Below are 15836 nucleotides of genomic sequence, written 5' to 3'. Positions count from 1 at the left end.
CCGAAACCCTTCCGGTGCCCCAACCCCCAACCCTAAGCCCCCTCCTGCAGCCAAACTCCCTCCCAGAGCCTGCACCCCATACCCTCTCCCACACTTTGAACCCCTCATGACCATTCCTCTGCCTAGGAGCAGCAGGGGCATGTTGTCGCTTCCGGGGAGCCATGCGGAGCCACATAGGGAGCCTGCCAGCCCTGCGCTAGCCAGACTATAAATTGGACTTTCAATGAAGATCAGAAATGCCAGTTTATAGAGCTTTCTGAGTGGTAAAGTGCCAGATAACACAGCTTTTACTGGTTTCAGAGTAGCAGCCGTGTTAGTCTGTATTCACAAAAAGAAAAGGAGTACTTGTGGCACCTTAGAGACTAACAAATTTATTAGAAGTGAGCTGTAGCTCACGAAAGCTTATGCTCTAATAAATTTGTTAGTCTCTAAGGTGCGACAAGTACTCCTGTTCTTTTTACAGCTTTTACTGTATTTTTATGTTTCCACTCTCCAATGCATGGGATTTATATTCACTTTAAGACTATGTAAAATCAAGGAACAAAAACTAAAGAGTATAAATCTTTTTATTTGAAGTGTTTATATATTTAAATTAAAAAAATTAAAATTCTTAATAATAAGAGTATCCTAGAATGCACTATTATAAATATACGTCAGATTATGGCTCAAGAAATCTTAGACGTATGTAACTCTGCATAGCTGTACAATGACAAGCCTGTCATGTTACCTTATTCCCCATGATACAAATTAAATTTCAAAACTGAAATCACTGATGAAGGTTATATTTCTTTGATTTATATACATAAAAAGCACTTATCCCAGGCTCCCTAAATAGCTGACATAATGCATACAAGGATGTAGTTAGTATAAATTGTTCACTGTCCTCGGACACTGTCTTTTATTTCCAAGCAATATTTGATAATTACTTCTCTTGATTTTTTTACCCTGGAATTAAGTTTATACGTCTTTTACTACCTGAATCTACTTTCAAGTGGCGAAATGCTTAAACTCAAGACTGCTTCTGTCTCCTTTAAGATTTATATGTAAATTGATCATGTACTTGGAAGGACAAATAGTAATGCTTCCCTTCACAGCTCTGCCCAAATTACCTCAATCTTGACTTGCAAGCATATCCTTCAGTTTCACAGTCGGCTTTATTTGTGGACAGGCTACAAATTAAGATGCACTGTGTGGTAGTTATACAATATGGTCAACTGTCCACCAGGGAATAAATTGAAATTATAAATGAAATGAGTAGCTCATTTTCACTTGTAACCTAGGATTTAAACTCAGAGAGGAAAAGATAATACTTCTCTCCACTGTGCCACCTAGGTCCAGAATGCTGACAATCAGAATATTAGTCTTGTCAATTATTTTCTTTTGTTTTTTAAAGAAAAAAAATAAGGGAATCCTGAGCTCATCACCTCTACCTTCACCATTTCTGGAGAATTTTTAATGCACATGAGTTGTTTAAAATAGTTCCTGTAACACAGCAATTAATTCATTCAAGAGAACTATTGTGAACTAGTCAATTTAAATATGGTAACAAAGTCTTTAGATCTGTAGAATCAAATTCACTATTGCAGCCATTCAATTATAGAACAGCTTTACCCTTTGTAATATGTGTGAAGAATTTGCAGTAATTCAGTAATTATGCTTGTGGTAATTATCTTAAGTAGCAATCACATAACGTATTAATGAGGTTGACAGTGGACAATAAAACATACTCAAACATCCCACACAGTGAGGACAACACTTCTGAATAGGACAAGCAATGAATATTATTATCAGACATGAAAAATATAGTCCAATTAATACCTACATTTAGCAGTTTCTACCACCCACCCAAACGTTCATAACAACAATACTCAGGGAACGCTATGTGTATTTATTCAACTGTGATTCAGATTAAATTAATATTAATCGGTATTTTTAAACAAATATTTCAAGGAGGAAAAGCATTGTTGTAACTTAAAGTTCAAACTACTATTATTCACGTTCTGCCACAGGTACTGAACACAATACAGAAAGCTAGTTTTTTAGTATAGAATAACTATTATAATGTGCTCCAGGCAGAAACATGGCTTACAAGAGACCTTATTCTCCTTGGTTTTACACCAGTGAATCTAGTATTTTGTCTATGCTGGTATCAAATTTAGCTTAACCCATTGGAAGAGCTTGAGTTTAAAAAGAGAGAAACCTAGATAATTTGTAGTTTCATGTTTTTTAAACAAAAATGTAAATGTAATTTTTCAGATGACATCAACTTGCCCTAAAAAATTAGTATTATGATCAAGAGTCATAATAATAATGTAAAGAGATAACGTATAGTATCAATTAGTTGAGTCAAAAATGTGTTTCCTAAAGAATATACACTAACTCCACAAAATTTTAGCAGACTGAGTAATTATAATGAGCCAAATCCTCAGGCAGCTTCAATGGAATTATAGCAGTTTACACCAGCAGAGGAACTGGCCCAATGTTTTTAGAAGACCATACATCCACATTTGATCTTAAAGTAGGGTTGCAACTTTCTATTTGCAGAAAACTCAACACCTTTTCCCTGCCTCTTCCCTGACATCACGCCCCTATTCACCCCTTCACCGAGGCCTCGCCCCTGCTCACTCCATTCCCCCCTTCCTCCGTCGCTTGCTCTCCCCCACCCTCAGTCACTCGCTCATTTTCACTAGGCTGGGGCAGGGGGTTGGGGGTGCGAGAGAGGGTGAAGGCTCTGTGGTGGGGCTGACGATGAGGGTTTGCGGTGAGGAGGGGGCTCCGGGCTGGGCCAAGGGGTTCCGAGTGTGGAATAAGGCTCCAGACTGGGGCAGGGGGTTGGGGGCACGTGAAGGGGTATGAGCCAGAAATGAGGGGTTCAGGGTGTGGGAGGGGGCTCTGGGCTGGGGCAGAAGGTCGGGGTGTGGGGGGGGTGAGGGCTCTGGCAGTGGGTGTGGGCTCTGGGCTGGGGCAGAGAGGTTCATAGGGCAGGAGGGGGCTCAGGGCTGGGGTGGGGGATTGGGGTGCAGGACCAGGTTCGGGGTGCAGGTGCTTACTTCAGGCACCTCCTGGGCAGCTGCTGGCATTTCCGTCTGGCTCATAGGCAGAGGCACAGCCAGGCAGCTCCACATGCTGGCCCTGTCTGTAGACACCGCCCCCGCAGCTCTCATTTGCCTGTGGTTCCTGGCCAATGGGAGCTGCAGAGCCAAGGTTCAAGGTGGGGGCAGCGTGGCTGCTCCTATACTTAGGAGCCAGAGGGAGATGCTGGCAGCTTCCCAGGAGTCACACAGAGCTAGGCAGGTACCCTGCCTGCCTCACTGCAAGTGGCCAACTGGACTTTTAACATCCCAGTCAGCAGTGCTGACCAGAGCCAGCAGGGTCCCTTTTCGACTGGGTGTTCCTGTCAAAAACCAGACACCTGGCAACCCTACCTTAAAGGTTCTAAATACTCTCCCCTTCACAAATCTGCTTAATGCTACCTCTTTTTGTACAGTCTGCTATTGTCTAAATATGATCAGCATGAAGCAGATCTTAATCCTTTACTAAGAGGGTTACATTCTCAGATATGAAAGATATAGGTCCATTACGTCTAGACTCATACGTTCAATTATCACTGCTGCACGTTAAAATAGCTCATTAGGTATCTAAATAACCATTTGCATATGGTTATACCAGATCGGAAGGCAGACCAACATTACTTCCTGAAAACTTGCCCCAGATTCTTAGAACACAGTATGGCAAGTTTAGAAACCAGAAACATGAATTAGCCAACACTACACCAGAATTTAATTTGCATTTTTCTGTGGGCATTGCATTCTTTTTCTGACTCTCCATATTATAGTCTATTATTACCTTTCTCAAAAAGTTTTAATACACACAGAGAAGAAGAGAAAAGAAGATTTGCCCAGGGAACAAGATTTTCCATTATTCAAATACGAGTCAGTTAAATTTATTTCAAGAAAGCATGCAAGAGTATTTATAATGTATTTTCTTCTGTTGCACTGTTTATGTGAAATACAGTGTAACAATAAAATTACAAATTCTAGTTTATTATAAAAAGTTAAAAAATAATAAATCTGAGGTTTTTACATCTAGTTGAATTCAAGAAAATGCTGCTTTGTAAAAGAAAACAAACAAACGGACAAACAAACAACAACGTTAAAGCCAGTGTTTATAAGTGTGTATACCAAAAAGTTCCTGAAAATGAGCTGTTATTGCTCCAGCATCCAGACCACATTTATCTCTAAAATAAATATAAAATTATAACTTACTCTTGCTTCATTCTGCTGAAGCTTCTCCTCCATACTTAAAGCTGTTGGAGAATCCAAGAGTGCAATCTAAATTGTAAAACAATACACATCAGTATATAGTAAAACAAACAGTACAATGGATGGTGAATTAGAAGGTATGAAATATTATTAGGCAGGTATTTTAATACATTTGTATAGTATATCCTATTCTAGTCTTTATCTGCAGTGAATGACATTTCATCTTTATCCATATAAAACATTCAAATTAATGGTAATCTTGTCAAAATATAAATTTGAAATACAATTTTATTTTATAATTTCACACACACACTGTTACTGATTTGTCTGCATTCATAATCTGCTGAAAGCACAACATTTTGACAAATTGGCTCTACAAAATAAATTTTTTAAAAATGATGTAGATGACAATTTACTATGCCTGAGTGTCTATTTAACTATTCTGCTATAAACATTTCTATGACTATGACATTTTATTGTAAAAATATATCTTGTTAATTTGACTGTGGAACATGAAAATTACTAATACTCGTATAACAATGAAGTGAGCTGTAGCTCACGAAAGCTTATGCTCAAATAAATTTGTTAGTCTCTAAGGTGCCACAAGTACTCCTTTTCTTTTTGCAAATACAGACTAACACGGCTGCTACTCTGAAACCTGCTTATATGTTTGTAACATTGTCTAGTGTTGGATTTTGGGTAAATAATTAATCCTCAATGAGCCATGGTGGCATTTGCAATAGAATATTCTGTGAATATAGACTGTCCATAGAAGAAATTATACAGGGATTTATATTCTATTGTACACATTTACCACCACCTGCTGTTTTACCAAGCAGCACAAATTCAATTAATTTAGTCTTGCTTGGCACTGTATCTCTCACAGACAGACATTTATAACATAAGATTTGACATTCTCTGGAATTCTTCATAGCATAGCCATATTTAGTTTGTGATATCTACTCTTTTACACCTTGGAACAATGTCAAAGTATTAGATCTTCAAAGCAGTCTAAAATATGTGTACCCAGAGTTTGCAAAGTCAAACCATATTTCAGAAATAAAAATTGTCAGCTTGCCAGCAGAATCACTCAACTTTTCCCCCCAGACAAGCACAGGACAAAGCACAGAGTACAACAGAGTAATTCAACCCTCATGGAGTGTTTTCAGTTTTACTATTTACAATACAGTCGAATCGTACTAATACTTCCTTTAGTAATCCGCAAACCTGATGTTTTTCACAAAATATGTATGGGGACCTCATCTCATTTCTCAGCAAATATTTAAGCAGGATACTGTGGACAATTACTTTTTCATTTTGTTTTATTTTACAAAAAGTCCATATTACACTGACTAGCTTTTGACATTTCACACCATAATTAAACAAAATTATTTTTACTTATAAAAATAAATTAAAGAGTACAATTTTTAATATAGTTTATTCACACCTTCCCAATCACGTTTGTTCGATTACAAAATCTGATAACCCACAATAGCATTGTTTGGAAGTCTCAATTAGCCAGATTCTACTATAGACCTTTAAACCATGTTCCTTAATTTCAAGAATCACCATGCTAACGTTAGTTTGTTTTGGTCATCCAGAGACAGATATTCAAGTTAATCAGTTTACAGCACCCAAAAGAGATAACAAACACTAAACAGAATAAGGATAAACAGAAACAAAAAATAGAGGGACTGTACTGCTTAGTATTGGATAGAGAATTATCTTGATGCCAACCAGCATTCCATACAATACCTTTAGTATGGAATGAAGCACAATTCCAAAGCAGCTGTGCTTCTTTAAATATGATCTCTTAATATGCATATTTGACACTAAACTGTGCACTGAAGACGCAAGTGCTCCTCAACTGAAGAGGGGTCCTGGGATGAACACTCCTGTGAACCTTACCTATGGAGTCATCAATTCATATTTACATCTATATTTACAGTATTATTAGGCTTAACCATTCCATTTTTTTCAGAATTTAACAGCAGGGCGCCTTTGAGGGAATCAAACACTGAAGCTTTATGAAAAATATACATTCATTTCAGTAGTATTAATGTAATGTTATTTAGAGTGACTATTAGGTGGAAAGAGCTGTAACACCTACAATTACTTCACTGGTTCATTGGTAGCGGATGAATCACATATTTCAAATCCAGCCTAGATTCTTACAAGTCTTTAAGAAGGAAACTAGTTTTGTTCACTTCAACAACTAGACGGTTAAGCAGCATCACATAAATGATAAACAAATTAAAATACAGTTTAACAACTGGCATTTCTTAACCTATTGAAAATGGTCACCTTGCCAAAATAGGTGAGAGGTCAGGAAGTATGGGAGTCAATATCAAATACTATTTTTAGAAACTTTCTGCTTTAGTAAAATGAAAAACCTTCAGTGTTAAAGAAATGTAAAACCTGGAGTTTATCTTCTAAATATAACCAGTTTTACCATCTTTAAATTAGACTCCCATACTTTTAGGTGTCCAAAAAATCACTTCCTTAAAACATAACCAGCAACAGACTAATAGCAAGACTAATTAAACTATTTTTCTAATAAAATTTAAATGTCTTACATTCTGAACTTTGATTAGAAGACTGAGAAAAATGGATGGAATGTGTCCTTTTATCTTTATTGAATAATCGGTTTATTTTATTCATAGTTTTCACTTTGTACTATATGGAGGTATCAATGTTTTTAGATGTTTGCTAAGCACACTATTTGCTCTCTGGAGTACTACATAGTCAAAGACATCGTGGTTACAAGCTTCTCAAATATCCTACCTTTCTCTACAGTATAATATTTACAAGTCTCAACATGAATTTAATCTTATTTACAAAGTATGCGTTCAGATATGTTATGGTATCTTGAATATTCTTGTGCTGAAAAAAAATGTACAAGGGTATCTTTTCAACCCACCAACCTAGGAATACCTATTTCTTTACTGTTAATGGGGTGGTGCACCTAAATGCCCATATTCTTCAGTGAATACTTACCCACAACATATAATTATGTTCTAAACCTATCAAGGCGAGGTTAAAAATTTTACACAAAAGCAATCACACTGGCCAATTGGAAGCCAATTCAAAGAAGAAAATTACATTCATTCATGACTTCACAGTGCTTGTTTTTTCAGGTCAATATAATGAAAAAAGATAATGATCTCATTAGGATCTAGAAATAGATGCTATTACTCAATGAAAATTATAGATAAATCTAAAACTAACCTGATTCCCTTGAGCAAGCAAGGTTTTTAATCGGGCTATTTCAGCTCTCAGCTCACGAATTAGTTTGACATTAGGATCCTCATTAATAGTAGGCTTGTTGATGATGTTTTTGGCTCTATTTGCATAGCGAAGCGTACTTAAGGTTTCTCCATAATTGACATCAGCAGGTGAAATAGCTGAGAATTAATTCAGAAATAGTTTAGCCAGCACCAAATGTTTCATTTAATAAAGTTGGTTTGTAATTTAAAATGTCAGATAGGCATCTTGTGGATGGAGAGAAAACAAGCTCAATTATTCAGAGATTATAAAAAAAAAAACCTTGCCATCAAACTAGCTGGTTTTTATAAAACTCAGAGGTTCATCAACTCAGTGGTGAGCGTACCATGCTCCTTAAATGTATTCCCTATATAACAGGGTTCAAACTCAAGAACAGGAGAAAGCAGTTTATTCTAATTCTCAATACCATCTTCAAATGAGGAAGTTGATTCAAGCAAACGACAAAACTAATTGTCCATTTTTTTTTTTAAGGAATTTATAGGATATACCTTTACAGAAACTAGACATAAAGAACAGAGAAGAAGCCACAGCACCCACTTATAAACTTGGTCTTTGGGCTGAGCTGTGGGTGTATGGCAGCACACAGTACTATCCTTGAACTAACTGCTTCCAAGGCTCACATAATGCACAAAAGGACTCCAATAGTGCTTTTCTAAGAAGGCAATTTAAATGAGAAAGAACATGAACATTTTACTGAATAAGTCAATAAATGTTCTTTTCTTCACATATTTTTCCAGTATAGCAGCCATACATTACTGCTACTAAAAGCAAATGGACAAGATATTCCCAAGGTTTTTAAAAAATGAATCCTCAAATTCAAGTAGAGTAGCAAGATTTGGGACAGATATTCCATAGTGGTATCTATCATCATAGCACAGGAAAAGAGGACACTACTCAGAGAAGAGATGGGATACTGACCTTTACTAACAAGATGTTTAAACACCTTTATAAGACTGAATAGGAGAATAGCAGAATGAGACTATGTGGGGTCTGAGAAAGTAACTAAACAATCATCAATAGAAGAATGAGCTATTTTCTCTTTGCCTCATTCTGTGTTTTATCACAAACGTATGGGCTTTTCCCTTGTCAGTGGTTCACAAATTTGGGGATTGAGGGGAATGGAATGTATTTCCCTCAGCTCTTGTTCTGTATCCGTTTATGCTACACACTGGCACAGATGCTATATCACTCCTCTATTCTACTCATTGCTGTGATAGACTGTTCACCACTTTTACAAAACTATGATAAGTTTTGTGCAGAATACAAACTAAAAACTCATAATTTGCGGATCAGTACTGTCCTGGTAAAATATGTGAGAACGTTTTTATGTAAAGTTATAAGATTCTATTGTATGATGTTACTAAGGATCTTTCCAAACCTGGAAAAGCAACCCAGATCAGTTCCTCAGAGACAGAAAGGCAAACTGATGGCTCAATCAGGTGTCAATAACTTCAAACAGACTATCACCTGGTTAAGCCATTATTCTTTGACAGTTAGAAGGGTGTGAGTGAGAAATTTACATCGTGGCAGACAGATTTGCTGTCGTCTGAACCCCAGTTGGAGATGATTCTCGAAGAGGAGGGAAATATGAAAACGAGAAACAGAGGCCCCAAATCACCTCTCTCCCCTCATCTCTACTCATGGCATCAACATTTGAAAGACAAAAGGAGCATCACTGAACTGAGGGACTGGTCCTGGCTGAAGGAATCCAGTCAGACTGCTGTAAGCATATGATGAGAGAAACCTTTTTCTTTAAATTCACTTAGCTTGTTAGGTTAGGTATTAATTCATGGTTTTACCTTTTATTTCTTTGTAACCAAATTTTACTTTTATGCCTCATTACTTCTAATCACTTAAATACTATCTTTCAGTAGTTAATAAACTTGTTGTATTGTTTTATCTAAACAAGTGTGTGTTTTAACTGACACATCTGGAAACCTCCATTTGATATAACAGGGTTTGTGCATATTATCTTTTACTAATGAAATGACAGACTTTCTATGAGCCTGTATTGTGCAGGAGGGTGCAGGGCAATACAAGACACACATTTTTGGGGACAAGTCTGGAACTGAGAATTTGCTGGCGTCACCCTGTAATACAAGTCAGGAGTGACTGGCTGGAAGCACTCTTATAATTGGTGCTGGGAGCTGAGAGTGATTTTGCATGCTAGAGGCTGTGTATAAACAGACCAGGAGCAATCACTCTCACAGCGAAGCAGTATAAAAGGCACCCCAACTGGAGAACTAAGGGGACACAGCTATTCAACCATCCAGATTGTATCCTGTGTGACAAAGCTCTGTCCTTGCCTCCGTGGGCCCCACGTTTCCTGGCGGATTTCGCTAGCCTCAGAGGCTCACTGTGACCCTCCACGTAACCCTTCTTTCTCTAGAGACAAGGGTCACAGTCTACTGAGCCATTTTCCTCATAAGCCAGCGAGGGAGGTGAGGAGAAGTTATCCTTCCTTGCACAGTCTCTGTTGTCTCCCAGTCTCAGTGATTAATCAGGAGACAAGGGGGAGGGGAGGGAGCCCGGGCCCACCCTCTACTCCGGGCTCCAGCCCAGGAACCCTAATAGTATCAGCTATGATAGCTGACCTTTTAGAAACATGACACATACAATTCCCTGGGCTACTTCCCCCACAGCAGCCCCCACTTCCTCAAGCTCCACTTCACCCTTACCTCAGGGCCTCCTTCCTTGTGCCCGATATGGTGTGTACTACTCAGCCTCTCCAACTGCGCAACTTCTTCCCACAGCTCCTGACATGCACTCCCACCTGACTAACTGGGAGGCTTTTAACTAGTTTCAGCCAGCCCCTGATTGGCTTCAGGTGTCCCAATCAACCTAGCCTTCTCCCTGCCTTCTGGAAAGTTCTTAATTGGCCCCAGGTGTCTTAATTGACCTATTCTTAATTGAACTATTCTTTATTACTATTTTTTACTATTAATGCTGCAGGTACAATATAGTTACGGGAACGTAAGCTAGCTCGCACATCAACAAAATTATTGGGTATATTCACATTCTGGATCTTTATTACTGGTGATGATATACAAGCCAGAAGGAGGGAAAAAAATGTCTTGACTTTTAGATCACAGATAGAGGGTGCCTGGTATAAGAGGAGTTACACACACACACACACACACACACACACGTATGTAAACTGAGTTGTCTAGGAGGCAAATGAATCACAAAATAGGGATGTTTGATTTCAGCCTGAATTGATCAGATTAGCTAAACAGTACAGATTCAGAAAATTAATTTCTAAAGAAGGAACAAAAAGTGCTGGTACAGATTTTAAAAGTGGTGGTCATAATTATGCACATTCATTTGTGCACACACTATTTATGCATAAAGTGCCCAGTGAATGCACATAAACTAGATATTTGGTATACACGATCAGTTAGACACAGTTAGTGATATGCACATGCAAACACCCGATTTGCATACACAAATATCTGCAATTGTTCACATCTACCTGAAAATTTGGTTGTATATATTTAGTAATAAAATAGTTTGGGGTTTGGGGGGGGGGTTTAAGCATACAAATATTTATGTATCAGAGGGGTAGCTGTGTTAGTCTGGATCCGTAAAAGCAGCAGAGTCCTGTGGCACCTTATAGACTAGCAGACGTATTGGAGAGCAAGTTTTCGCACCCACAAAAACTTATGCTCCAATACTTCTGTTAGTCTGTAAGGTGCCATAGGACTCTGCCGCTTTTACAAATATTTGTGTCCTCGTTCCACTGCTAGGGATCCATGCTACAATTATTATTATTATTTTTTAAAGGACAACAATGTTTATATCATACTTTATGAAGAAGAGAACAGTTAACGAAAGAGTATGGACTGTATTAGAAAGCTTTGCTCTGCAAAGTAATCATTTATTTAACAAGGTGTAAATAACACCATTTCTTAATGAGGCATTTGGAATCAAAATATTTACAGCTAATTTGTATAAAGTGTTAAGAATTAAGAAAAGTAATTTAAAAAACACTTACTGGCAATCATTATCGTTTTAGAGTTTCCTCCTAGGCTATCTTTCAACAGCCAAGTCAACACAGAGTCCCTGTAAGGCACAAATACTTGCTTCTTCTTTGCAAGAGGATTTGTTGCATCCTGAGATAAATCAGCTGAGAGAGAGGGGGAAAAAGCAATTCTATATAATTGATTAATTTTTTTAAGAAATTAAAAACCATTGAGCTATTACCCACTGTAGTGGATTCAACACAAACCAACTGCAAAAACAAATATTAATTCAGCAAGGGGACTGAGCATGAAAGAAAACAGAGACATACCTAAGGCAGAAATGACATTTCCCAGAGTAACTAGAGATTTGTTAATATTCCCTCCTTCCTTTAATCTAACCCCTGTAGCACCGGTGGCATCTGCTCTCTCACTTCCAGCAAGATCTACCAAATGGATCTTGCTAACAGTCTCACAAGGCATTTCAGCATCAAATTTAGCCTAAAGAAAAATACAAAAAGAAATAAAAAATAATGGATTAAGCAATGAAGTTCCAGAATATTACTGAATTCAGTTTGTATCTTCCATGTCATGTTTTAAGATTACATTAATTTGTTTACAGTAGTAGAGCTTTAGAAGTCAGATGTATTCGAGGTACCAAAGAAAGGAGTTTCGTTGAGAAGCAGCTGCATAATACCCATTTAACTAATTTTCATAATATTCCAAGCATTGAAGCTATTTACATATACACACACACCAACCACAAATGTCTTAAAATGTATTGATATTTTAAAGTACAATAAACTCACCTGTTAAATCTGTATTAAATTTTTGACTAACAATCAGTGTTACAGTTTTTACACACACACACACACACACACACACACACACAAACTTTTCACTCAGATTTCCCCATCAGACTTTTATAGCATCTTTGAACAATATACTGATACCATTTGTTGGCTTACCTCCCACCCTTCTCTAAAAGCTGGGAGCTGAGTAATTTCACTGTTAACAAAATACATGATTTTTTGCAACACGCTATGGAAAAAATGAAAATTGCATCCCTGCCAAATTCTACCTTCCTTCCATAAAACTCTCCATAGGTCTACTAGTCCCACAAAATAAAATAAAATAGTAAACTCCCTTTTCTAAGGTTCACTGCTACTGGGAATTGGAGTGGAAAACAAATACCTAGAAGAATGTATTTGGTCACCCCTATTAGCCCAGAGATGAATGTATTGATGATGTATTCAAGTTAGGACTCTAGTAGCCAGAAGAGGAACAGTTAATGGGAGACCAGTTTGGGCCATTGGACTGGATTTCAGGAGTGCCTGGCCAACATTAAAGCATAAAAGGCAGTCACTACTTTTATGTGCCATTTTTATGCAAATCACACGATTTTCAAAATTTTTCCCCTTTGTTGTTAGGATTCTACAGCAACATAAGGGACTATGCTTTAGTTATTCACTGAGTTCTAGCTAACTTGAGTTTCAGTCAATTATCTCCCAAAATGGAGCATCTGAGAAATGTTGTTTTAAGAGTAACTAGGCACTGTAATGTACAGGGTCTTAATACAGTCACTGAAAAGTTCATCATACCACACTTAACTCTAACAAAAACACACCTTTCTCTTTCTCTGCTGCAGAAGACAAATACCACCCACCTGCCTCAACAGGTGAGGGAAATTGATGGGGCTAGTGGTAAAGGGGGTCAGCCCTAGCATTGAGGGAGGGAGATACTCACTGACGGACACCAAGTAGCTTCTCCCCACCTTGGAGTCTCTAAAACCCATTGGCCAGTTGTAGGTGAAAGATGCTGATTGGCTCACAGCCCCAGCTCTGGGGATTTAACGTGGAGCCCATGCCACCTGGAGCCTCTTTCAGCTCCATTCCAGCAGCCCCACCATACCCACCCTGAACTAGGAATAGTAATTCAGTTTGGCAGATGCTGCAGGTCTAGCTGATTGCCTTAGGGATTAGGAAGGAATTTTTCTCCCAGAGAGCCAACTGGCAGAGGCCTTTCCTCAGACCTCCTTCAAACCACAAGTGACAGTAGGAATGCACTTAGTACCTAACTGAGATACATGGTTGAGCTGTTAGTTCATCTCAGCCTGGGTTTTCAGTGCAGTTGAAAGGATAAAATGAATGTTTCCCAGCGGTAAAAGACCTGGGATTTTGCTGATGGGCCTTGGGTTCATGGGACTGGGTAAGGCCGAAGTCCCCACCTTTCTGCACCTTTTGTCCCCTTTGGGGCGGGGGGGGAGGCCTCAGACCGAGCTGAGTGGTAGGGGACAGTCTAGGGAAAGGATTATGTGGTAGGTGCCCTTTTACCCTTCCCACTTAAATGCCTGGTATAGGAAAGTAAGGGTGATAGGTGGATAACACCCCTCCCCTGTGTTTAAGCTTAATAAAAGTTGCAGCCGGACACTTAAAATCCATCCAAGTGTCTGTCCTCGTTTAGTCACTGTGTCTGCATCAGTAGAAGTAACTGGGTCTCCGAAGCTGCTGATTTGACAGCTATATGTTTCAGTTAGCACATACAAATATTTAAAGATAACGCCATTCTTTTTACCTGAGTGAAGTTGATCGTGAAAATGGCATGAGACCTGCTGCTAACATCATTCATTCCAGTTGCAGCAGTGGTTCGATTTATGTTTCCTGCTTCCATAAGTTCCTCTACATCGTTGTAATTTTGTACTAAATGTTTGGACAAATCTGAACAGAAGCAAAATTAAAAGTAGTATACTTATGAAGGTACTGTGAACTGATTGAGATTCAAGTCCACCTCAGTACAATGTAGAAGTGCTGAAATAGCACAGAAAGCGTTTATAGTCAGATTTCCTTTATTTCTTTTAAATAGAGGAATGAGACATTGTGTGAAGAATACTTCTTCAGATTATTATTATAATATTTACAGCAGAATAGTTAAAAAGATTGCATACTTCTCTTCAAAGCATATAGTATATGCCTAACCTCTCAAGGGACAAGAACCTGCATTGGCAAAGTGGTAGACTAAGATAGTTAGATTCTAATAGATCCTTTTCATTTCAAACATCCATGATTTATAAGTTTGATTTCAAACCAGCATTGGATCTATTAGCAGAGCTTCACTTCATTAAAAAAAAGTGTTGTACTTTAGAAGAAGAGTTTGGAAATGAACTGTACAAAATAAAAAATGCAGTTCCCAATAATGCTTTTACAGTGATGATGAAATATATTGTCTTTCACCTTCATCTTCATTTGCATTTGCATTTATAATTTAAAAACAAAAACAGGGATATACAATTAAACATAAACATGAAAATATTCATGAAGTAGAAAGCAATGAAGTGATTTTACCCTCAACGTAAGGCCCTTCTTTCGGATGCTCTCGTATTCTTAAATTATACATTTTTGATGATTTCCGCCTGAGCAGATCTCTCACACGTTCATTATAAATTTCCAGATAACTGAAACAAAAGTATTTGAATTTAGAAAAAATATTGAATGATACAAGATTTAAAAAGTCAAAATTTCTGGAAAGAGCTCATTCAGATGGTAGAATTGAGCCTCAATCCTGCAGTTTACATAGTGAAACATACACAGTTTACAGAGTGACTTCACCCACATGAGTCCAATTGACTATTCAGTCACTCCTGCATGTAGGCATTCTGCAGGACAGATCATAATTTGTACCTTTTTCACCAAGTTATACCATTTACAATATAAGCTCTGTGGTAACAGAACTTCTGAAGATCGTATTATGATGTAAACATCACCATGAGTTTCCTAGTGTTTTGTTTACTGTAATATGTTTCCTACCCCAATACCACTGAGAACTCTTGTATCTTGATGCAAATCCTATTACTATCGATAGTTGTATCAACAGAAAATCAAATAAGATGTTAAACTTCTTTCCTTTTTATACTTTGGACATTAGAAAATGGTCTCGTAAAAAAGGTCAAAAACTTGTTTTCATCATGATCAAGTGATGAGATGTAGAAAAATCTAATATTTTTCATAATTACTACTCTTGCTGCTTACAAAAAGCCAAAAAAATGCAGAATTATAGTATTTTAAAATTATTACAAATGGAGCACGCAACAACAGCTGAACTTAAGGTTAAGTGTTTCCATTCTCAAAAGCTATTTCAGCTGACTATCAATTATGTCAAACTTTCACCATCTGAGATGAAGTTTCCCAGGTTCACTGCTCTGTCTGCAGTGAAATTTTTGAATGCAAGGGGAAGGATTAGTGAAGGATGCTTTAAAAAGCATGAATATTTTCACTACAATCAATCAATAAATAAATGGGTGGGAGGCCCAGCAGAGAAGTGCTGAAAACATTTT

The 15836-nt window shown here is 37.7% G+C and overlaps 1 protein-coding gene across 5 annotated transcripts in view; it reads right to left on the bottom strand.

Moving 5' to 3' along the window:
* The window catches only part of KIF16B (kinesin family member 16B), a 285774-nt gene that overhangs the window by 215612 nt on the left and 54326 nt on the right, over positions 1 to 15836 (bottom strand). For all 5 annotated transcript variants that reach the window (XM_038396918.2, XM_038396915.2, XM_043512060.1 and 2 more), the window contains exons 6-11: positions 14848 to 14957; positions 14081 to 14223; positions 11839 to 12007; positions 11542 to 11673; positions 7491 to 7666; positions 4266 to 4331 (exon numbers count right to left, since the gene is read on the bottom strand). In XM_038396918.2, the coding sequence (XP_038252846.1) occupies positions 4266 to 4331; positions 7491 to 7666; positions 11542 to 11673; positions 11839 to 12007; positions 14081 to 14223; positions 14848 to 14957 (796 nt within the window). The remainder of the gene's footprint in view (positions 1 to 4265; positions 4332 to 7490; positions 7667 to 11541; positions 11674 to 11838; positions 12008 to 14080; positions 14224 to 14847; positions 14958 to 15836) is intronic.

The sequence above is a fragment of the Dermochelys coriacea genome, chromosome 3 (assembly GCF_009764565.3).
Source record: "Dermochelys coriacea isolate rDerCor1 chromosome 3, rDerCor1.pri.v4, whole genome shotgun sequence".
In the NCBI taxonomy this organism is placed as follows: Eukaryota; Metazoa; Chordata; order Testudines; family Dermochelyidae; genus Dermochelys; species Dermochelys coriacea.
This window is presented reverse-complemented; position numbering and strand designations above follow the sequence as displayed.